The sequence below is a fragment of the Nannobrachium achirus genome, assembly GCF_963921795.1.
Source record: "Nannobrachium achirus genome assembly, chromosome: 4".
Lineage (NCBI taxonomy): Eukaryota > Metazoa > Chordata > Actinopteri > Myctophiformes > Myctophidae > Nannobrachium > Nannobrachium achirus.
In genome coordinates, this window is record NC_137813.1 from 3,913,487 (window position 1) to 3,938,014 (window position 24,528).

A 24,528-nucleotide genomic window follows, 5' to 3' on the forward strand; every position below is an offset into this window, starting at 1 on the left:
AACCATAAATTCCTTGACAAATAATGATAATAATCAAATTGCTTGTTTTTCAGAATGTAATATGGTGTGATTGTTATTGTTTGTACAGGCTCTATGGTTACTATACCTTCATACCAAACTCTGTAGAGCAGGGGTCTTCAATGTTTTCAGGCCAAGGACCCCTTAGTTGAGAGAGAGATGAAGCAGGGACCCCCACATCCTGTTCATAGATTCCATATAGTACGATCATCAGTGTATTTTGGATTCATGTCAATTTGTGCTTTCAGATATTTAACCACTTGAACCGTCAACACACGTGTAAACTTGACCTTTCACTCTGTACTTAGTCTGCTCTTTTTCCCCTCTACACCAAACCTCTTCTGCGAGGCGTTGTGAGCTTGTAGATCTGCTATTTTTGGCTAAGGTTCTCAGAATAAAGACACCAGGGTTCAAGTGGTTAAATATAAAAAAGGAGAAAAAAGTTTCTATCACACAAAGATTTGGAGGACCCCCTATAATAACTCTGAGGACCCCCTAGGGGTCCCGGACCCCCTGTTGAAGACCCTTGCTGTAGGGGAAAGCTTGAAGTCCAATCATTTCAGTGCCACCAGTGACCTCTACTGGACAAACATCAAACTGTTTCATATTACAGATGTACAGCAATGTTGGAAAATACAAAGAACAAACTAAACGAAGGAGGCTTGTCTTGTCTGGCCTGTAGAAAGTTACTTTATTTTTCTCATATTCAACATGATCCACACTCAACATATTCATATTTATTATACTAACTGTACTTATACATCTTTTAAAACAACATGTTCATTTTGTGTGCAGGCAGCCACATATGTCAGTCTTCCTCCTCAGTGGCTGCATGCCCAACAGTTTGGACACAAGGCCTATACAGTGTATTTATTAAAAAAAACGACTTAAATGTATTTGGTGGACATCACAAGGCACATTCGCTGACTTTTCAACCGGATGGGGAAAAGATTGGTAACAGCATTTTCTTTACACAGGGTTTAACTGACAGTGGTAAAATCATAGGAACCGTTTTATTCAGACCAAGACGCACTGGGAAGTTGAGGCACAGATCTTTCTTCCCAGGAGGGACATCTTGAAATGTCTCAGTGCTGCGAAATAAGAAAGCAAGAAAATACGTTTTAGATGTGCAATAAAACAAAGGCTCTCATCATAGACTGATATGGTTTGACATGTCTTATATTCACATGAATGAGAAGAGAAGAGTACAGCTGCTATCCAAACCTTGTTTTAGTGAATTAAACATTATTTTGACAAATCTGTAAGCCAAAGTGCAGTAACTATGTTTTTTTTTACTTATTTGTGTATCTCAAAAAGGTCACTGGAAATTCGGACTTGAGACCTAATTCGAGATGACTCATTGACTCGAGTACTACAACACTACTCAGAACTTTCAGAGCTTGTGCGGGAGAGACCAAAGGTTCGATTCCCACAGGTTAGGTCATAAAAGGTTAGGGGTTTGCAGCTTGAAAAGTCAAGTGTCACACATCTAACTATCGCAGAAACAGACACACAGCGCAAACAAACAGATTCATAACCATATACAATAAATCAAACCGTGTACCTTAAAGTCCCACAGCACCATGGCTCCATCCAGACCCACACTGCTGTACTGTTCCACCTTGTCCCTCTCCCCAGACACCACACACAGCTGGCTGCAAGGACAACAGTTCAGATAGTCAGACACCACACACAGCTGGCTGCAAGGACAACAGTTCAGATAGTCAGACACCACACACAGCTGGCTGTAACAACAACAGTTCAGATAGTCAGACACCACACACAGCTGTAACAACAACAGTTCAGATAGTCAGACACCACACACAGCTGTAACAACAACAGTTCAGATAGTCAGACACCACACACAGCTGGCTGCAAGGACAACAGTTCAGATAGTCAGACACCACACACAGCTGTAACAACAACAGTTCAGATAGTCAGACACCACACACAGCTGGCTGTAACAACAACAGTTCAGATAGTCAGACACCACACACAGCTGTAACAACAACAGTTCAGATAGTCAGACACCACACACAGCTGGCTGCAAGGACAACAACAACAGCATGTTTATTATTACCAGTAAGACTCTCTAAATCGGGAGATAAGCGACCGTCAAGTCGCATACACAAACTTTAGAAGGCAATGGTAGCCAATCAGGAGGGAATATGGGAAATGGGACAGATCCATGTTGATGACATGACTTGACATACTGTGTACCTCTTTATGTGATTTTAGGGCAAAATCTGTTGGAACACTTTCCAAAAATGTGTTTTTAAAAGATTGGCCAGATGGTGGCGCTAGATGGGAGAGATGCATTTTGATGACGTGACTGTAGAGATACTGTGTACCGCTTTCCATGATTTTAGGGCAAAATCTGTAGCAGCAGTGTCCAAAAATGTGTTTAGCAAGAATCAGCCTCACGGTGGCGCTAGAAGAGGGGCATTTGAGGCATTTGGGCACTTGGCAGCCAAGGAGTGTGTGTGCAAAATTTGGTATGGATCTGGGCAACGGTGGTGGAGATATGAGAAGGGCAAAAGTGTGACGTGTGACTGACTGACATCTGGTGGAGGTTTTGATAGTAACTGCGACCTGACGGTACAATTATTATTATATTATTGTTTAATTCATTCAGTTATTATTAATTCATTTTTAGACATTGTCCTCTGCCCATTTGTCAATTTGGTAGAAATAAATTGGTTGAACAGAACTTATATTTTGGGACCATCGCTCCATTGTTTTTCTTTTTTTTAAGATATGTTTTGGGGCTTTTATGCCTTTATTTTAGGACAGTAGACTGACAGGAAACGGGGAGAGAGATGGGAAGTGACACGCAGAAATTCTGGTCGGGCTCTGGAATCGAACCAGCGGGCTACTCAAAGTCTGTGATATGCGCCCGGACCAGTAGGCCAATCATCGCTCCATTGTTTACAATGGTTTGTAATGCAGGCTCAGACGGGTTGCCACCCCATGTGGCCATGTGATCCAAGATGGCCGCGGTGTGAATATGGTCAATGGACTAGAGCTATAGGGTAGAAGCAGCAGGTCTTACGTGATGCTGTTCTGGTGCAGGGTGTCTTAGTGTTAGTTACAGGCTGTCTTACGTGATGCTGTTCTGGTGCAGGGTGTCTTAGGGTTAGGGTTAGTGTCTTACGTGATGCTGTTCTGGTGCAGCGTGTCTTACAGGGTTAGGGTTAGTGTCTTACGTGATGCTGTTCTGGTGCAGCGTGTCCAGCTCGTTGCTCTCCTCGTCCGTGGCTCTCTTGTCCAGGTTCCTGAAGTGCTGCATGGCCGACATGCTGCTCTTAGAGGTCTGCTTGGGGACGTCCAGCTTCTTGACAAACTGCAGGGCGTCAGGGCCCTGGTAGGAGAACTGGTAGGGACAGCAGTCATGACCCTGGAAGAGAAGAGAAGTAAAGACTAAAGGGCTTTGCACACAGGACAATTGTGTTTGTTTGTTTTTGCAGCATGATTAAAACGCATTGGATTTGGTGTACAAGGCTGTGAGGAATCCACAATGCAGATCCAAAAAGGAGTCATAAAAGGAGTCAATGAGTTTTTACCGCATGCGACAAGACGCACGAATCGAACTGGGTTCAATCGGGGAAATAAAAACACACATCCACCTGCCGCATGGCAAATTCGGAGCGGGTGTGCATGAGGTCATAGAGAATCATTGTTTTCTTTTAAAAAATGAAATCGTCAGTTTTTTTCGTGCGAACAAAAACGTGTCTGTGTGCAAAGCCCTTAACTGCTTATAAACCAGTGTTGATTTAGTTGTCTAAAACTATGACGAAAATTGTTATGTTAGCTGACTACCTTTTTGTCACTGACAAAAACTAAATAGAAACTACATAAAACCTAAGCTATGCTGACTAAAACTGTCACCTTCGTACCTCTATGACTGCCTGCCATTTATGTTCTAGTGCAGACCTGCTCCATGTGCCCACAATGAAAAATATGGCGAAGCAGCTTTCTGCTTCTACGGGCCGACGGCTTGGAATAAACTCCCACTACACCTAAGGCAGGCAGCCTCTGTGGACAGCGTTAAAGCACAGCTCAAGACCTATTTCTTTACTCTTGCTTTTTGTAGATTTTTAATCCGTGTCTCACACTGATGCCTCGGTGAAGCCGAGGCTGTCCTTATGTCTGTTTGCAGAATGGCCTGCAGTACTGTTGAACAGCCTTCAAGTGGTGCTGTTGAGCGGCCTAAGGGGCCATTCACACTGAGCACTATAACTATAACAAGTGACCACCAAAGGCACCACTCACTTCACACTGATGTGATTTAAAATCACATCACTGTTTTACCTGCTTCACTGCCTTTTTATGCTTATTTTAATGCCTTATTGTTAAATCATTTGTTATTTTTCCGTAAAGCAGCTTGTGCTTTATTATTGCTCTTTAATGCACCAAGGTGGTACGCAAATAAAGTTTATCACACACACACACACACACACACACACACACACACACACACACACACACACACTCACACACACACACACACACATAGACTTACTGCGGCCACTATCTCAGTGGGGCTGACATAGAGCACACTGACCAGGGGGAGGCGCTCATTGGTCAGCTGGGTCACCCTGGACACACACAACACAAAGGTCAGAGGTCAGAGTGATGATGTCATCTTCAGAACCAACAGTGAGAAATGTTGTTCATGAGGAGGCATGAACATGAAAAAATGTAATTGGATTCCAATAAATTTACCCCCATTGATTCCGGAAGGGGACCCCAAATGCATTAGGGCCCCCTTCCGGAATCAATAGGGGTAAATTTACTAAATAACCAATAATTGTCTTAGCAATGCAACAAAAAAATATTATTGAACTCAAGTCTCCATGGTGAACTACGCCTTTTAGACATTACAATGTAATAGTACAGTTTGATAGTTCATGTAGACCATTTTACAATCATAAATGTGATTAAATAATTGTGTGATTTGGGCTACAATATATTGTTTAAAACACACAAACACACACACACACACACACACACGCACACGCACACGCACACGCGCACACACACACACACACACACACACACACACACTTAATGGTATCCTTGAGTGGTAATGCTTTCATAACGGTGTAAGACACAGGGTTCTTGTTGACTTTATCCAGAGAGATGTTATGTTAGCCAGTAGATTATGAAATACAACAACATGATAGTCGAGTCGTTAGAATGGAGTCTATAAAAAAGCATCTCCAGAGGAGATGTCTGCTTGTTATAAGGGAGTTTAGGGTGTGTTTTCCTGTAAAGCCACTTGTAAATATTGGCAGGCGAGGGTTGCAGTCTTTGGGTCTTGTTTCTAAAGCAGGGGTTCCCAAACGTATTAGTCTCAGGGCACCCCAAGAATATTGTTTTAATCCGAGGCACCCCTACATTATAATTTTCACTCCCAGCACCTTATATTTATAGCATATCGTCGTTGTCGTGTGGAAACCTTGTATGTCCAAAACCGTTCGTTTTGTATTTATCATCTATAAAATCGGCGTTGTGTGCTTGTAGATCGGCTGTTTTCACTAGTTTTGTACGACAGTCTTGTATGATGAAGCAGGGCTTTGCTTTACCAAAAGACGTACACATTTGAAACTTGAAGATACGAGGTTTCTGCCCGACAGTGACGATATATTAGTGATTATGTTGCGAGGAAAACGTTGAGATAATAGCCATTTTGGACTGAAAATAACTTTGTACTTCAAGTTTAAAATGATGATCTTGCGGCACCCCTGGACTGCTGTCGCGGCACCCCAGGGTGCCCCGTCACCCCAGGGTGCCCCGTCACCCACTTTGAAAACCCCTGTTCTAAAGTGTAGTTGCTTGCTTCTAGGGATGGGATGATATGAACATTTCATGTCACTTCACTCTGCTTAGTAAAACAGATCTGATTTGCACTGTACTTGCACTGTAAGTGAGGAGTTCCTTTTCCATCTACAGCCAACTCTCTCTAGATCAGCTATTTTTGGTGAATGTTCCCCCCAGAATAGGGATGCTGGGGTTTCAAGCAGTTACTGTATAAAGTTTTTTTCCAGTCAGTTCTGAAGGAAACAGATATTTCTTCATTTCTTCTACAGTATCTCAGGTGGAAAGATGTGGATATACGTCGCATAATATGATGTAAGATTCTAAAAATGAACGGTGTAATTCAGGGGTGCTGTGGATGAAAACATATTTTTACAGGAGTGCCACAGGTCAATAAAGTTTTAAACCCCCCTGCTATAAGAAATGTGCCCTATGGGCACAGTACTCAGTACTCACTCCTTCCCCTGGGTGGCGTCGGCCACGCTGATGCTGCTGTTGTGAGCCACCCAGGCCAGTTGGTCTCCGCTGGGGGAGAAGGAGACGCTGTGGACCCAGCCCCCACAGTCCTTGTGCTCCAACAGGACCTCCCCGAACGGCATCTTGGCCCCCCAGGCCGTGGGACCAGGCTTGTCCTCGATGTCCTTGATGTACGCTGAGAAGATCCTATAGGAGGGAAGGTGGTGGGGTGAGTGATTTCATTTCAGAGGCGTTTGATTGATTGATTGATTGATTGAAGACTTTATTAGAAGTTTGCATAGGAAAAGGTACAGTTTCATGACGGTACAGTTCACTGGTACAAGGTCTACTAAAAGGAGATCCATGAAAAGACTAAGCTTATTTCCACAGGAAACCATTTAAGTATCTCATATAACATTGAATGACAGACGAATAGAACACAGTACTATGCAGTAGATATGTAAAGAAAAGAAAATCACACCCGTGTGAACTGAGCGGTGGTCGGTGTGTGTGTGTGTGTGTGTGTGTGTGTGTGTGTGTGTGTGTGTGTGTGTGTGTGTGTGTGTCTCTGGCCTGAACAACAGCGCCCCTCCCTTAACATGTGTGGTCAGAAAAGGTACTGCAGGCTCTGCAGGCTACATACAGACACGGACACACGCACACACACACACACACACGCATACACACACGGCCACGTATAGGAGACGGTGTAACCACCGCTCAAAAATGAGAGAACAAAAAAAAGAGTCTAAACAGTAAGTAAGTAAGTATATACAAAGAAGGGGCAGGGGAGGGTAGGGTTGGGCTAGGTTAGTTTTTTTACCAGTTGCGAACGGCTGCTGCCTGTAAGTGGCTTTTCAGGGCAATTTTAAAGGATGCTAGTGATCCACACTCCTTTATGGCCTTCGGTAAGGCTTTCCACATTTTGGTGGTATAGCAGAAAAAAGAGTTTGACCCTTTGTTGGTTTTGGTTTTTGGGTATGGCAAGGTATGGCAGCTGCCATGCCTTGGCTCCAGGAGGGAAAAAAATAAATGTACTTCTTAAAATAAATTCACAAATGTATCTCTGACTATCTGCACCGTTGAACTACAATGCAAATTAGAACAAAATGATTGCCAGGTATTATATTCTCCAAAATAATACTATCTGCTGATAGAAATCATCATCATCATCAGGGGCGTCAATTGGGTATGGCAGGGGTATGCAGCTGCCATACCCTGGGTCCGGGGGGGAAAATAAAAGTTACTTTCAAATATAAATCCATGAATGTCTGTTTGTCTATCTGTGCTGGTCACTTTAACAAGGTATTATAATTATATTCTCCCCATCTTGACAGAATGGTATATTCCCAGGTTCCGCAGGTCAGCTGCACAGGTGCAATGCATTATTGTTAATTGTGACACGTTTACTAACATGCCAAGTTTAGCTGCATTTGAAAAAAAAACGTTCCAGGCTGCCATATCCAGCCCAAGAAACCGTAGAAACCTGTGTTTTTTCCTCGTGCTACGAGGCGTTGTGAGCATGTAGATCTGCTATTTTCACAAGAGAACCGTGTTATACAAAATGTAATGCCTCTTTTCCAGGAGGACTCCCATCTTTGCCATACCCTAGCTTTTGCTGAACTGACGCCACTGATCATCATGCCTGATGCTAAGGTTGCCGTACCAGGCATGACTGGTGTCATGCACTTCATTTAATTTAAATAATAACAAAATGTGTTTATATTCTGAAAGTCCTATAGTTAATATAGAGCAGGGTTTGGCAGCCGTTTTGACTTAAAGTGACATGTTTTCATTTTCTTGATAGTCAGTGTGCCATGTCAACATTAAAGGAGTAGTTCACCTCCAAAATAACTTTTTATTCTATTGATTACACATGCCATACAGCCATAGAGACTTGAGTTCAATAACATGTTTTAGTTTATTTGATTTCAATAAATTTACCCCCATTGATTCTGGATGAATGGTACATTTACTATAGTCAACTTTTTGTCTTGGGAATGTGAAAAATATCAAAATATTATTGAACTCAAGTCTCCATGGCATGAGTAATCAATAGAAAAACTGTTATTTTGGGGATGAACTACTCCTTTAAGTTTCATTATGACACCATATCAACATTAAATCAGGATGTAATGATCATTAAGACTCAAATAACCGTCAAAGTTAGGAGTTTGAATGAATAAATGTGCAGGAATGTGATGTGTAGATAGATGTGAGTAGAATAAATGACTAAACTTTTTTTTTTTTTTTCCATCTAATTTAAAAAAAAATTAACCTCTCTCACACTTAAGGGGAGCACACACTGGCCGCGCAGCGTTGCGTCGTGGTATCGACGCACGTGAAGTGCCGCGCGGTAACCCCAACTGGATGCGGCGCGCTGCCACACAGCACTTCCATTTCCCCCGTTGGGGAGAACCATGGGAGAACATGTTCAACGCGAGGCAACGCTGGAAAAATAGAACAGCTGCGTATCGGCGCGGCAGGTGAGGCGGCAGACCCGCGGCTGCGCGTGTCTGACCCCGCCCGTGGGTTAGTTCATTGAAAATAATGGGGCCGTATGTTTTGACGCGCCACTTCTGCGCCGCCTCCGCGTCCGGTGTGTGTTCCCCTTCAGTGAGTGTGCCAGTGATAACCCTCCCCTGTGCCATTGCTGGCACTCTCACCTGCAGTGGAAGTCAGCTGACCCAGCAGGGGGCAGTGTGTTGATGTATTTACCTGCAGTGGAAGTCAGCGGACCCTGCCGCCAGCAGGATGTTGTTAGGATGCCAGTTGAGGCTGAGCACGGTGGAGCGGATGGCCTTCTTGATGTGCTTGCTGAGCCACCTGGTGGCAGGAGAGAGGGACAACAGGGAACAATGTTACACAAAACTCCAAACAAAATGTACTGAATGTACTGACTGAACCCTCGCTAAAAACCCCAGGACAACGATCCACTCGTCTTAGACTCTTCTCCCTCCTGGCCCCAAACTGTGGAATAAACTCCCAGTTGCACTTAGGACTACATACTCACTCCTATAGCTTCCACCTTGGTCTGAAGACTCATCTCTTCAGACTCCACCTTGGCCCAATAAGCCTTATTCACGGCCCGCCCACTCAGAAAATTTCTCAGCATCCCCCGGGTGCTGACATCAATTTAGAAGGGGAAACTATAACAGAAATAGCTGGACTTAAAGCCAACAAATCATTATTTCGAACGGTAAAGTCAATTATAATAATGCTTTGTGCCTTTTACTATCTTGTGTTCTTGATCATGCTAGCCGTATTTTATACTTTACTATTCGGAAATTGCTTTAAATTCGCGATTTCTGTGTTAACTCTATAGGCTTTAGTAGGATTTTCCCCTTCAAAATGTGACTTCAGCACCCGGGGGATGCTGAGTGGGCGGGCCGTGAATAAGGCTAATAGCACCTACTGTAGCATTTGCCACCGTTGCCCCTATCCATGCAACTCTTGCACACACACTCCTTGGTTGCCAAACCACTCATTTCTCACATGGCCCTCTTCTAGCGCCACCATGAGGCCGATTCTTGCAAAACCCATTTTTGGACACTGCTCCTAGCCCTTTTGCCCTAAAATCACGCAAAGTGGTTCACAGTATGTCTAGAGTCATGTCATCAACATGGATCTGTCCCATTTTGTGTCACCATCAGGCCCATTTTTGCAAAACACATTTTTGGACACTGCTCCTCTCCCTTTTGCCCTAAAATCACGCAAAGCGGTACACAGTATGTCTACAGGCCTATTTGTGTATACATGTGACCTGACGTCGCTTATCTCCTGATTAGGGAGTCTTACTGGTATTGTTATATTGTAACGTGTAACGTGTTTTTGCGGGTTCTTCATTATCTCTTTCCAGGGATGACAGGCAAGTGATTGCTCTTTTTACTATGATCGTCTCCTGGCCATAAGAGACCATTTCAGTTGACTGTTTTAAAAACGCAGTAACTGGTGGAAGCGGTAATCACTGAACTGATGTTGAGTTTGATTCAAGCATTAAATAATGGTTAAAGTGGTTCAAATCTATTAACCCATTCAGAACGGGCACACACTATTGTGTATCATTATTTTATGCTTTAACTATTGAAAAAATAGCAGATCTACAAGCTCACAGCGAGCTTGTAGATCTGCTATTTTTGAAAAAATCGTGAGAATTTTGACCCGATTCTATAAGTGTCTTTTGAATCCTTCTAAGGTTTTTTGAAAACCCTATGTTTCTATGTCAGCAATCTGGCCAGCCATCGTCAAAGAAAAGGTCCTTTTCACTTAACTGGAGCTCAGTTAGTCTGTTCTTGAGAGACTACTATGTCAGTGGTTCTCAAAACTTTTCATGTGAAGGACCCACAAAATGATATGTATTTGGCCACGGACCCCCATCTCAAAATATTTCGTTCCCAAGGACCACCCAGAAGTTACAAACGTTTGTTTTAAAAATACATATATTCAAAGATTTGCACACATTTTCACGACTTTTTCAAAAATAGCAGATATACAAGCTTGTATATCTGCTATTTTTCACTGGTTAAAGCATTCAATAATTCTACGCCTAAATGGATTAAGTGACACAGATGTTGCGTTCAGGCCTACAGACGCGCTGACTCACTGACCAGTCGTTCTCCTTCTCGAAGTAGCAGACGGAGATGATGCGCGCCCCGCTGCCCAGGGCGAACTTGTTCTCGTTGGGGGACCAGCGTACGCAGGTGGCGGCACGGTTGATGCGGACCAGCACCAGGGTGGGCTTCCACACCCCGTCCTCCTTCAGCGTCCACACGTAGGCGTTACGGTCCGACGCACACGTCACGATGCGGTTGGTCTCCGGGGCCCAGTCGATGCCTGGACAGAAGAGACGGGGTTAACGATCACATAATGATACTGTAAGGTTGGTCTCCGGGGCCCAGTCGATGCCTGGACAGAAGAGACGGGGTTAACGATCACATAATGATACTGTAAGGTTGGTCTCCGGGGCCCAGTCGATGCCTGGACAGAAGAGACGGGGTTAACGATCACATAATGATACTGTAAGGTTGGTCTCCGGGGCCCAGTCGATGCCTGGACAGAAGAGACGGGGTTAACGATCACATAATGATACTGTAAGGTTGGTCTCCGGGGCCCAGTCGATGCCTGGACAGAAGAGACGGGGTTAACGATCACATAATGATACTGTAAGGTTGGTCTCCGGGGCCCAGTCGATGCCTGGACAGAAGAGACGGGGTTAACGATCACATAATGATACTGTAAGGTTGGTCTCCGGGGCCCAGTCGATGCCTGGACAGAAGAGACGGGGTTAACGATCACATAATGATACTGTAAGGTTGGTCTCTGGAGTAGGGCATTAACGGAAAAAGTCGACAAGACTTCATTACACAAGTCGACTCCCACCAGAGAAAGTCGAAAGTCGAAGATGAAAAAAAAAATCCTTTGTATTTTTTTCTATCATTATTTTTGCTCCATGTGTGCGTCTGTACAGCATTCAAACAGTAGGATTGCTTATTGTCAAGGAATACAGGTACGTATAACACGGTTCTATTGTGAAAATAGCAGATCTACATGCTCACAACGCCTCGCGATGTGAAGCGTTGTGAGCATGTAGATCTGCTATTTTCACAATGTCTGCCCCTATATATTTGACAATTTGGACAATATTTAATTTGTCATTTTAGAGGTATTAAAAAGTCCTTAAATTGTCACTTTAAAAATGTGAAGATACCCTCTATACACTTAAACTTTATGTTGGTATGTTTACAGTTGAGTGAGAAAACAATGTTTCACATTAAGTTAATCATCTGGGGACCCCCCCCAAATAACTGGGAGGTCGTGTGTGATGTGATGACGTCATCAAACGATAAAGTCGACTTCAACTCAACTTTTTACTGAGTCGAGTCGACTTGCAAAAATCACAAGTCGTTATAATGCCCTACTCTGGAGCCCAATAGGGATACAGTAGGGATGGGACCATTATGGAAATTCGTGTCACGATTATCGTGACCAAAGACATTTTGATTCACGATGTTATCGCGATAATCAAAATATCCCCAACATCCATTATCCTGAGGCAGAACATTTGCCAAGAAATAGCAGATCTACAAGCTCACATCGCGTTGCAGTGCGACACATTGTGAGCTTGTAGATCAGCTATTCTTTTTTGGCAAAGAGATTTAGTAGTCAGTGAAAAAAAAAAGACTCAATCAAGTACGTTATTGCGACCGTCAGGTCGCAGTTACTATCAAAACTTCCACCGGCTGTCAGTCAGTCTGTCAGTCACACGTCACACTTTTGCCCTTCTCATATCTCCGCCACCGTTGCCCCGATACATGCCACATTTTGCACACACAATCCTTGCCTGCCAAACTACAACCACCAACCCCCAAAACCTCAATGTGGAAGTATTCTGTTACAAGTAAAAGTCCGGGAATTAAAAATGTACTTGAGCAAAAGTACAAAAGTATTGGTATCAAAAATGTTTTCGTGCCTAAAAACTTTTGAAAATAGCAGATCTACAAGCTCACAATGTGTCGCATCACAAAGTCACAGTTTCCCAGACAGTGGGTCAGGACCCTTTTGTGCAAATACATTCTATCCTTGTCCATTTCCTCCTCCCATGTGTTTAAGGTCAGTTTTATCAGGGTTCTGGGGGTCCCGTGAGGGGCCTGTTCTCCAAATTGAATGTTTCCTTCCTGGACAGATAATGAACAACATTCCTGGTTGTTTTAGCCCCACTAGAAATAAAATGACTTGTTTTTTTAGCTGTGAGTTTGGAGACATGACAGAGGAGTCATAGGAACATGCTGAACCAGTATGTTACTGTTACATTACATCAGTGGTTCTCAACCTTTTCAGGCCGCGACCCCCAAAATAATAACCCCCATGCCCCCCCTGACGAGCACTAAGGCCATGGCTACACAGAGCTGGATATTTCTGAAGCTAGACATTTTTTTGTCCTGTTGGGGCTTGCAGCCACATGAAGCTGGATATTTCGGCTGCGAAGCTGGATATTTTTGAAACCGGATAAATAAGTGGAGAGATTGAAAAATATCCGATTCACTGGATCTGAAGACTTTACTGTGTGCGTGCTTGTTAGACCTAGATATCTTTGTGTGTGGACCTAGATATTTTTCTATGTGGATATCTGAAAAACCTGGATATATGAAATATCCAGCTCCGTGTGGACCTAGATATTTTTCTATGTGGATATCTGAAAAACCTGGATATATGAAATATCCAGCTCTGTGTAGCCATGGCCTAGACTTATATTTTGTACAACACGGTTCTATTGTGAAAATAGCAGATCTACCGGTACATGCTCTCAACGCCTCGCGTTGAGGCGTCAATTTCTGCCTCTAATATTTGACAGTTTAGCCAATGTTTAATTTGTCATTTTAGAGGTATTAAAAAAGTCCTTAAATTGTCACTTTAGAAATGTGCTGATACCCTCTATAGACTCAAGCTTCATGTTGGTTTGTTTACTGTTGAGTGAGAAAACAATGTTGCACATTAAGTTAATCACCTGGGGACCCCCCCAACGATATTTGGGGACCCCTCTGGGGGGTCCTGACCCACAGGTTGAGAACCACTGCATTACATTACATGATGCACGCGCGTTAGCACACACACTAACTGTCCCACTAATATAACACTGTTCCTATTACATATTACATTACTAATAGGGAACAACAGAACAACATCAGATTACAAACTCAAAAGGTAAAGTTGTTAAGTCGGCCGTTGTTCCGCGTGTCGTGGAATCAATAAGCCAGTTGTTCTCAGCAGAGGAAATCTAACATTACACTGCCTCTTTCTGTTGTTCTGGTGTTAAAGCATAGTTCTGTAGTGTAACTCTAGTTTTATGATCCTACTCTTAGAGACCTGTCAGGGCCTGTCAGAGCACAGGTTTGTGTGCAACAACAGTCCTCAAACACTTTCATGTCAAGGACCCCCACATTTTTGTGTATTTGGCCATGGGGCGGGACCCTCATTTGAAAAGAGTTTGTGCCAGGGACCCCCGGAAAACAAGGTTTGTCAAGATTTGTCAACATTATTGAAAATAGCCAATCTGCATGCCCACAACAACAGCTGAAAGATTTCATAGGCCTAGGGCTTAAACTGTTCCTCATTTTGCTGTGGACCGCGTGGAACCCCTCCAAGGACCCCTGGGGGTCCCCAGACCACCATAGAACCCCTCCAAGGACCCCTAGGGGTCCCCGGACCACCCTGGGGGTCCCCAGACCACCCTGGGGGCACCTGGGGGTCCCCAGACCACCCTGGGGGTCCCCAGACCACCACCACCAGAACATATGTACCTGTGATGCGTCCACTGTGCTCGGTCAGCTCATGGATCTTCAGCCATTCCTTGCCCTTCTTCTCATAGATTATCACCACACTGTTGTTGGGACTCACTGCCAGCTCTATACAGACAGACAGACAGACAGACAGACAGACAGACAGACAGACAGACAGACAGACAGACAGACAGTACAGTAGATGATCACTGCCAGCTCTATACAGACAGACAGACAGACAGACAGACAGACAGACAGACAGACAGACAGACAGACAGTACAGTAGATGATCACTGCCAGCTCTATACAGACAGACAGACAGACAGACAGACAGACAGACAGACAGACAGACAGACAGACAGTACAGTAGATGATCACTGCCAGCTCTATACAGACAGACAGACAGACAGACAGACAGACAGACAGACAGACAGACAGTACAGTAGATGATCACTGCCAGCTCTATACAGACAGACAGACAGACAGACAGACAGACAGACAGTACAGTAGATGATCACTGCCAGCTCTATACAGACAGACAGTACAGTACAGTAGATGATCACCACACTGTTGTTGGGACTCACTGCCAGCTCTATACAGACAGACAGACATACAGTACAGACACAGTGTTGATTTCGTCGACTAAAACTATGACGAAAAACAAGTGACTAGAGGAGAAGAGAGTCATTTTATGTTTGGTTGCTCTCAGGTGTTGCATGCTGAAAATAGCCGATCTACAAGTCCGCCGGCGGCGCTTCGCGCTTGTTTACTTGGAAACGCACATGAGTTCTGGGAAAACCCCACCCATGCTGTTCACAAGACGCTGATTCACGACGCTGGTTCGCCGTACGGATTTTCGAACGAGGAAAGCCTCTTCAATGAGAGCACTTCTAGACCCCTGGCTAGCGATTCAGGGTCTGGAACTAGGCTACCCTCAAGGACCACTGGCTGAGAACCACTCTCCTACACAACATGTCCAGCTGTGTGGTGCAGAGAGGAGTGTTGTAACTTTAGAGCAGTGTGTCTGCAGACAGTATGGATCCTTCAGTCCATTTCCTGCTCCCTCATAATCTGATCCACTGCATTTCTACACTCAACCTTAATGGACCGCAGTTACAGCAGGACAAACAAGAGAGTGTGTGTGTGTGTGTGTGTGTGTGTGTGTGTGTGTGTGTGTGTGTGTGTGTGTGTGTGTGTGTGTGTGTGTGTGTGTGTGTGTGTGTGTGCGTGCGCGTCTGTGTGTGTGCCCCACCCAGCATCAACAAATGCAGGTTATACAAGGTGAAAGGCTGTACTGCATGCGTACCTGTGTGCGTGCGTGCGTGCGTGCGTACACGTGCATGCTTAGACACTTTGCATCCACATGACAGTGACACGTTGTAAGCCTGTAAGTTTGAGTTGTAAGATTGCAGAGGAGCTATTTCAGAATTTCAAAACAATGTAAAAGTTTAAAATGATTCAAGGTGTCAGCAGTTTCTTTATATGTTTAAGTTTGTCATATCTCTGCCCTGTGAATTAGAAACTACATTTGTATTCACATGATGTCCCAGTGTTCGATGCCGAAGACATTCATATCCAAATAATCGGTAACTTAAATGACAGCTAGAACTAACTTGCAGTATGCGTACATAACCTGCATTACTGTAACTGCACAGCATGGGTGGTGGGTGTGACTGACTGACTGACTGACTGACTGACTGACTGACAGACAGACTGACAAGCAGGCTAGCTTGGGCGTTGTGACCATACATGTCATTTAGATTTCAATTTATTTTAGATTTCAGATTTTTTTCTTTTTTGAATATGTGCTGCCTACGTCTTTCTTAGATGACTATTATGCATTTTATGTATCGATATTGATGCATCGATGTGGATGCATCGATGTGGATGTATTGATGTGGATGTATTGATGTGGATGTACTACTGATGCATTCATGTAAGTGTCTCTGCATTAAGAGCGTCTGCTAAATGCCTCGACGGTAAAATAGCTGTGGTTTCACTACTTACGGGTTCTGTCCTTGTTCCAGGCGTGGCAGGACAGAGGCTCCAGACCGAAGCTGTACAGAGACATGTCTGAACACAGAGAGAGAGAGGGAGAGAGAGAGGGAGAGAGAGGATGTCTTAACACACAGAGAGAGAGAGAGAGAGAGAGAGAGAGAGAGAGGGAGGGAGAGAGAGGATGTCTTAACACACAGAGAGAGAGAGAGAGAGAGAGAGAGAGAGAGAGAGAGAGAGAGGGAGGGAGAGAGAGAGAGGATGTCTTAACACACAGAGAGAGAGAGAGAGAGAGAGAGAGAGAGAGAGAGAGAGAGAGAGAGGGCAGGGGAGCAGGGCTGCTGTGGAATGTTTGCTATGAAGAACCTGTTGCTGCAGGTTGAGGGAGGGAGGGGGAGAGAGATAGATAGAGAGAGAGAGAGAGAGAGAGAGAGAGAGAGAAAGGGAGAGAGAGATGCATTATTTTTTAGTTAATCATCAAAGCGTCAAACATAATCGGCACTCTCTGGTGGAAACCTCAAAATGTCAAAAGCCATTCCTTTATAAATATCTTCTATATAATAGTGACATAGCATAGTGGAAAGTGCAGATATAACAGGCTTGTAGATCTGCTGTTCTCACTGCTTGAGAGTGAGACACTTCCTGGTTATGTTGTAGCATGAGCATTGATAGAGGGTATGCGTATGCATAAAGTGGGTTTAACATTGTTTAACGTTGTTTAATGCAATTAGACAGGACTTTTCTGTTTGGATGTCTGGTCTGTCAAGGCCAGAAAGTAGTTTTTTGCCACTCAATAGGCGTTCCCGCATTCTGGGTATCTTCTGGGTATGATGCTGATGTCACGCTCATACCCTCTATTCCCAAAACGGAAGAGACGTAAAAAAGTTGGAATAAATGGACACAGGAGGCAGGGCATTCACGAATAGTGATTTTTAGTGTTTGAATTATTCAACCTCAAAGTATTGGAATAGTCGAATAATTCGACAGGACTGGCCAAACTGTCAAATATTAAGTAAGCAAGAGGCGAACATTTAATTGTGAAAATAGCAGATCTACATGCTCACAACGCCTCGCGTTGCGAGGCGTTGTGAGCATGTAGATCTGCTATTTTCACAATATTTATCTGCGGAACCGAGTCCCTTTAAATGTAATACCTACATTTCCAAGTGCTTGTCAGGGTGGGGGTCCCCAGTTCAAATATGTTTATTTTGGGGGGGGGGGGGGGTCGCGGCCTGAAAAGGTTTGAGAACCCCTGGTATAGAGCATTAACAAATTCATCCACCAGGGACATGTCATCATTCTTATGGCTTCCTATCTAGCCAAACTTTATAAACTATAGATTTTTTAAAGAGAAAACATTAAAAAAAAGCGAATATTCGACTTCGGTGAACAACGTTGAATAGTGACTTTGGTATTCGAATATTCAAATATTAGAATATTTGGTGAATGCCCTAACAGGAGGAGGAGGTTTCTACCTGACCGTGCATGTTAGTGCAGAGACGTACATTCTCTGAAATGCCTCCAGTACAAAGTAGAGACACATGGATCATGTTAACACCTGAACAGACCTGGCATTCAGGGAACGTAAAGTGTGTTCTAGTCACGTACAGCCAATTGGGGTTGTTTTAAAGTATGCACGGCTTTGTGCCGTGCACATCAGTTAGTTCAGCAGCAATGACTCACTAATAGCTAACAGAGAGAGAGAGAGACATTATCAGTGCAAACAGGCTTTGATTGTTATTACACTTTTTGGCTGAGCCAGGTTTGTATTTCTCGCCCCTGGTTTGTGGAAAAGCACAAGCAGCTTCTGACTGATAGAAGGAATGGCTGGTTTTGTGTGCGCTGAAGAGATCAGTTATTCGATCATAGTTGTCTTCTTACACTGTAATATGGTCAGGCACACGTGCACACATAGACATCAAAGGGGGCTTGAGCCCCTGCCCCTTTATCCGTCTGTAAAAAGTGCCCTCTCTCCGGACCATGATTGCAGTTTTTACTACGGAGAAAGAAATGAAAACGCCCTCTTTCCATGCCATACCTGAAGGCAGCATTCAAGAGAATTGCCTTGTCCAAACTCTCCTGAACTTGAATGCGGCATCTTATGTTGAAATAATTGCCCTCTCTGTGTAGAAATCCATGCTGTTACGCCAGTATCTCCAGTATTGACTGGATTATGCTTAGTTCAGTGTGGTATCAAGTACCGAAAATAGACTACCTCCAAGCTCACAACGCGTCGCAGCGCGGCGCGTTGTGAGCTTTTGAGCTTGGAGGTCTGCTATTTCCGATATTTTCACCAAAACACCCTTTTAGGAATGTCAGCCCCTGCCTCTCTAACCTTCTCTAAATACGGTAAACACCTGGCTATATTGATTTATTGATGTAATATTTTAACAATGTTATAACCAGCAACACAGTACGGTTAAAGAAAGCCATGCTCTCGCCCTCAGATCGGTCCACTAACTTTACACACCTTTTTTTTAATATAACACGCGAGCTCTGAGCTCACCTCACTACTCGTCACATTTCAGTGATTCTGTTCGACGACAAGTGTGGTAAAGAAAGACCACAGCCTCCCTACGGGAGATGAGACAAAACCACTCCACTCAGGTTTCAACAAGCAGATTGAACTGAAAAGCAGAATAGCCTAAGGAATTTGACACTCATAACAACAGCTGTACACAGAGAAACATAAGCCAGCCAGGGGAGCGAAGGCCCTGCCTCTTTCTCTACCTGACTGTCCAGAATGAAAACACTACAGTGTGTGTGTGTGAGACCTACCTTTGGGTGCTCAGGGTCCACAGTGGGTGGGTGTCTGTCTGTCTGGGTGGGTGTCTGGGTGTCAGGTGAGTGGAGTGGAGTGCAGGTTGGCAGCGGCGGTTCCCTCCAAGGCTGTTGTGTTCGTGGACTCTGGGCAGTCGACACGAATAGAGCAGCTCTCTGTCTGGTCTGACTGCTGAACTAAAGTGATTGAGGAGGAGATAAGAGGAGGGGAGGGGAGAGGAAGGGAGGTGTGTCTGAGTGAGGGAGGGAGGGAGGGAGGGGGGGGGGGGTGTGGGCAATGGTTGTAAAATAACTGAGTATATTTACTTAAACTTTTTTGCAACAAGGGATACTATTTTAGATAGTCATTAGAGAAAAGAAAAGATGAGTGTTCAAATGTTTTCATTTACTGCTTTCAATCAGTTTAGTGATTTTAACTATTTGGATGGCATGCATGCAAGGGGCTATGGTATTTTTTTAGACACTATAAGCCCATTCCCAAGATGCACCTCAACCTTTCATGGGGACATGTGACTTCTGGGGGCTGGTGTAAATAGTAATAAAGAAATTGCAGGCTTATTGTGTCTAAAAATACATATTCAGCCACTTATGCATGCCCCCACCCACTGAAATCAAAATACTAAAATGGCTAAAACAATAGAAAGCAGTGAATGAAAACATTTTAACACAAAACAAAGTTGACCTTTAAGTACTGTACTGAAGTACAATTTTTGGGTGTTACTCAAGTGTTTCCATTTCCTTTTACTTTTACTACACACAACAATTATTTGAAAACTTGAGTTACTTTGTATAATTTGATTATTATTATTACAAAACATACATTAACCCGTCAGCTCTCCAGTACATTTCTGCCATTTGAAAATAGCTGATCTACAAGCTCACAATGCGTTACAACACATTGTGAGCTTGATTGATTGATTGATTGATTGTTTTGATTGAAGGCTTTATTAGAAGTTTGCATAGGAAAAGGTACAGTTTCATGACGGTACAGTTCACTGGTACAAGGTCTACTAAAAGGAGATCCTGAAAAGACTAAGCTTATTTCAACAGGAAACCATTAACCTGTTTAGATAAGCTTGTAGATCTTATCTAAACAGGACATTCTGCATAATGAGTACTTTCTACTTTTTGGTATTTTAAGTACATTTTGATATTTATCAATACCTTTGTACTTTTCCTCAAGTCAGTTTTGATTACAGGACTTACAACTTACTACTTGCAACAGAGTATTTCTACACTGCAGTATTGGTACTTTTTACTAAGTAACACATGTGAATACTTTTTTTCCCACCTCTGGGTGTGTCTGGGTGCATAATGCTGTTGAGCAACATTGTGAAATGAGCAGTGGTGTAAAATAACTAGGCCTACTGCACGTGAGTGCAATTTTGAGGTATTTGTACTTTACTTGAGTACTTCCAGTTCTCAGTACTTGTTCTTCTACTCCACTACACCTCGGATCCAAATAATCCACTATAATTTGAAGACTTTAGTTTGCAGATATGATTATTATCTTTAGCCCCATTTTATACCTAGGCTATTTGAACATAGCCGATCTACAAGCTCACGATGTGTCGCATCGCAACGCTTTGTGAGCTTTTAATCTGCTATTTTTAAACATTTTGTACTTTTTCCTTTCGCTACTTTAAGTATATTTTGATGCCAACGCTGTTGTAAATGTAGAATTCCAGGCTTCCACTTGTAACAGACTGTTTATAGCAGGGGTTCCCAAACTTTTTTTGTCTCAGGGCACCCCATAAATATATTTTTTTAATCCGAGGCACATTAATGCATATCGTCGTTGTCGGGTGGAAACCATGTATTCCAAAACCTTCTTAGTGTTTATGTTGCGAGGAAAACGTTGAGATAATAGCCATTTTGGTTAGAACTGACTGAGCCCATTGAGCCTATATGCATGTCATGCACATTAAACTGTAATAAAATGCAGTGAAGGTCCTATAGCCTCCTAGATGTTGTCAGGATCCCCATATATTATGATCTTTAGCCAGGGACCCCCATCTGAAAATATCTTTAGCCAGGGACAAGATTTGCATTGTTAAAATGTTTAAAAGATGTTCCACAGTTTTCAAATCTTTTCCACACTTTAAGGGTTAAAGTGTGTAAAGTGATGTTGATGCCATTTAGCTGGGGACCCCCTGGAACCCCCTCAAGGACCCCTTGGGGTCCTCGGACCACACTTTGAGAACCACTGGTCTAAGTTTCAGCCTGTGAATGGCCAGTTCCACTCTTCATTATCAGCTGTAGATCTGATATATTTTACATACCCCAGTATGATATGCCATAGAGGGCATATTATATTATTTTATTAAACTATATTACATTCTTATCCTTTTTTACATCTAATTCTGTAAGTGTTCTCGAGTATAGATAAGTATAAGTCAGATATTATACTCAACTACTTGTTTTAAAATACTTAATATTAATCAATACAAATTGACAAAACATATGTTCTTTATAATATCAACGTTGTTGCATTAAAAGAAATGTGTGTCTTTATTGACCCCGAAAGGATATTTGTGTCCACAAGCTTCTGTTCGGAAACAACAACAAAAACAAGACTAAAAAAAAAGAAAAGAAAAACATCACATGGATGCATCTGGGACGTATCCTCAGTGATGTAACCCAAGTTCATCTGGGTTTCGTTGTGTCTCGCAACATCATACCCCTCACCTGGGTGGTGACCCAGCCAGGGTTGATCAAGTACCGACTTACGTCCCAGTAGCTCCCCACGATCAGTCCCATTAGGGAAAGACAGGACCATTCACTCCACCGCTCTGATGCTACTCTGCCGAGACTGGTGCCACCTTGTCGATTCATCTTTCAATGAATTCTTCTTAAATATACTGGTAACTATACAATGAGCCAAATGACTCATTTATGGCTCACTCCAAGGAGCCAAAAATCCCATCTCTAACAGAGACGTATACTGCCAGCACGGCCAGAAAACATGCCATGATGCACGCTACTTGAAAACGTTCTTCAGTCTCTCTCCGAACGAACAGGTCACTGAAATAATGTGTTGGTAATTAGAGCTAATATATTTTATTAGACAGAAACAAAGACAGAATAGTAGAAAGAGCGAATACATTCTCTGGCACCGTTACCTGCCGCGGAACTGCAGCGGCAGACACTGCCGCACAACCGCTAGTTCGACCAGCAGTCGCACTGCATCGCCGGCGATAGGACCAGCAGTCCCGCCAGTAGGACCGGCAGCCGCCGCACGGACCGGCAGGTCCCGTAGCGGTAAACTGCCCGTCCGTGCGGTGGTGGCTGCCGCGGCAGTTACCAGCGATGCCGGTGCCAGATAATGTATTCGCTTTCTGCTATTCTGTCTCAGCCACCACCGCACGGACGGGCAGTTTACCGCTACGGGACCTGCCGGTCCGTGCGGCGGCCGCCGGTCCTACTGGCGGTCGTGCGGCAGTGTCTGCCGCTGCAGTTCCGCGGCAGGTGACGGTGCCAGAGAATGTATTCTCTCTTTCTACTATTCTGTCTTTGTTTCTGTCTAATTAAATATACTAGCCCTTAGCCGTTTAAAGATATGAGCTCCGAAATGATGTGCAGTGGGTGGGTTATGGGATGTGCACTGTGCACACAGTATATGAGGGATGGAAAGTAACTTTAACTGGTGCTTGCATGATAATATGTAGGAGCATCAATGTAAGAAATACCCGTTTCGTTTAAAGAGATACTGTGTACCGATCTGCATGATTTTTGGACAAAATCTGTAACAGGGCCAGACAACCAGGCCAGGCATTTTTGGAGGGCGCTACCCACACGTTCGGCTGTGTTGCTCATTCCACGAATGGCAGATCCTTACAAGCTGTACCTCGTTGTAAAGGCGACAAATCAACGATAACCATGATATCAAACACAATACCATTTGGCATAATTAAAAGGGGGATATAATGGACTGAATATTGGCTAATTTTGGGTTGGCGCTACCCACACATTTGGCTGTGGTGCTCATTCCACGAATGCCCAATGCTTACAAGCTGTGCCTCGTTGTAAAGGTGACGAATCAACGATAAAAATGATATAAAACACAATACAATTTGGTGTTATTAAAGGGGAAATATAATGGACCAAAGTCAAGTTTCCTTTCTTTTTGTGCTGAGTTTATTTAACACTGTTAGTGAACAAACACTCTAGCAATCACAATATAGAGCTATTTAACACTAACTGAACAAACACTCTAGGCTTATAGAAATATATAATACAATATAGAATAGAACAGATTTTAACAAAATAAAATCACGTACTGCACCGTTGCCTTGGTAAAGGTGAGCCATGAACACCAGTGCTGCTGAAACAACAATGATTTTCACTGCGAAAGAAAGAAAGAAAGAAAGAAAATGTAAAAAAAAGAATAGATATTCTGGACATATTTAAAAGGTAAATTGACACTAATATAGGGTTAACTGGCATTTTAAACCAGTGGTTCTCACCTTTTCAGGGCGCGATCCCCAAAATAATCATATTTTAACTCCCTGCGTAGCAGTGGAGTGAGGGGTTCCGAAATGACACGGTTCTATTGTGAAAATAGCAGATCTACATGCTCACAACGCCTCGCAGCGCGAGGCGTTGTGAGCAGAAAACAATGTTGCACGTCTAGTAAATCATATTGGGACCCCCCCAAAATAATTTGGAGACCCCCCTGGGGGTCCCGACCCACAGGTACTTGAGAACCACTGTTTTAAACAATCTACCGTAAAACAAATGAACTATTATCTCACACAATGACTTCAGTATCTTGTTCCATATCCTGTTCCATCTCTCCCTCTCATAGTGCGCGGTGAGAGCACACACCAGCTGCCCGTAGCTCTCGGTTCCCTTGCACCTGCTCCTCTGAGGTGGATCCGTTTGGACGAGGAGTCTGTAGGAGGGGTCCGGGAGATTCAGCAGGATTCTGATCAGTTGTCGCAGTGGCGTCAGTTCAGCAAAAGCTAGGGTATGGCAAAGATGGGAGTCTTCATGGAAAAGAGGCATTACATTTTGTATAACACGGTTCTCTTGTGAAAATAGCCGATCTACGCGTTGTGAGCATGTAGATCGGCTATTTTCACAATGTCTGGAAAAAAAAAGTTTTGAGAGTTTACACAGGTTTCTACGGTTTCTTGGGCTGGATATGGCAGCCTGGAACGGTTGTTCAAGTGCAGCTAAA

The 24,528-nt window shown here is 43.6% G+C and overlaps 1 protein-coding gene across 2 annotated transcripts; it reads right to left on the reverse strand.

The window, feature by feature from the left end:
* Window positions 1–703: 703 nt before the first annotated feature.
* Window positions 704–19,496, reverse strand: LOC308283517 (actin-related protein 2/3 complex subunit 1A-A). Of its 2 annotated transcripts, XM_080723958.1 has the most exons (10): window positions 19,344–19,496; window positions 16,578–16,643; window positions 14,592–14,696; window positions 10,902–11,127; window positions 9,013–9,120; window positions 6,295–6,501; window positions 4,541–4,616; window positions 3,225–3,415; window positions 1,583–1,673; window positions 704–1,109 (listed from the first exon to the last, which is right to left on the reverse strand). In XM_080723958.1, exons 2-10 carry the CDS (start codon window positions 16,639–16,641, stop codon window positions 1,104–1,106), a joined length of 1,074 nt encoding a protein of 357 aa, XP_080580084.1. In that variant the 5' UTR covers window positions 16,642–16,643; window positions 19,344–19,496; the 3' UTR covers window positions 704–1,103. The 2 variants fall into 2 exon arrangements, with proteins under 2 accessions (XP_080580084.1, XP_080580083.1); XM_080723957.1 differs by lacking the exon at window positions 19,344–19,496 and having other exon boundaries at window positions 16,578–16,680.
* Window positions 19,497–24,528: the final 5,032 nt, after the last annotated feature.

What these genes read in the sequence shown, in the direction of transcription:
- LOC308283517 (XM_080723958.1), bottom strand. Translation starts at nt 16,641, where the DNA reads ATGTCTCTGTACAGCTTCGGTCTGGAGCCTCTGTCCTGCCACGCCTGG. An exon ending in GACGCCACCCAGGGGAAGGA is followed by an intron (nt 4,617 to 6,294) that starts GTGAGTACTGAG and finishes GTGTGTGTCCAG; the next exon opens with GGTGACCCAGCTGACCAATG. An exon ending in CTGCACCAGAACAGCATCAC is followed by an intron (nt 1,674 to 3,224) that starts GTAAGACACTAA and finishes TTGTCCTTGCAG; the next exon opens with CCAGCTGTGTGTGGTGTCTG.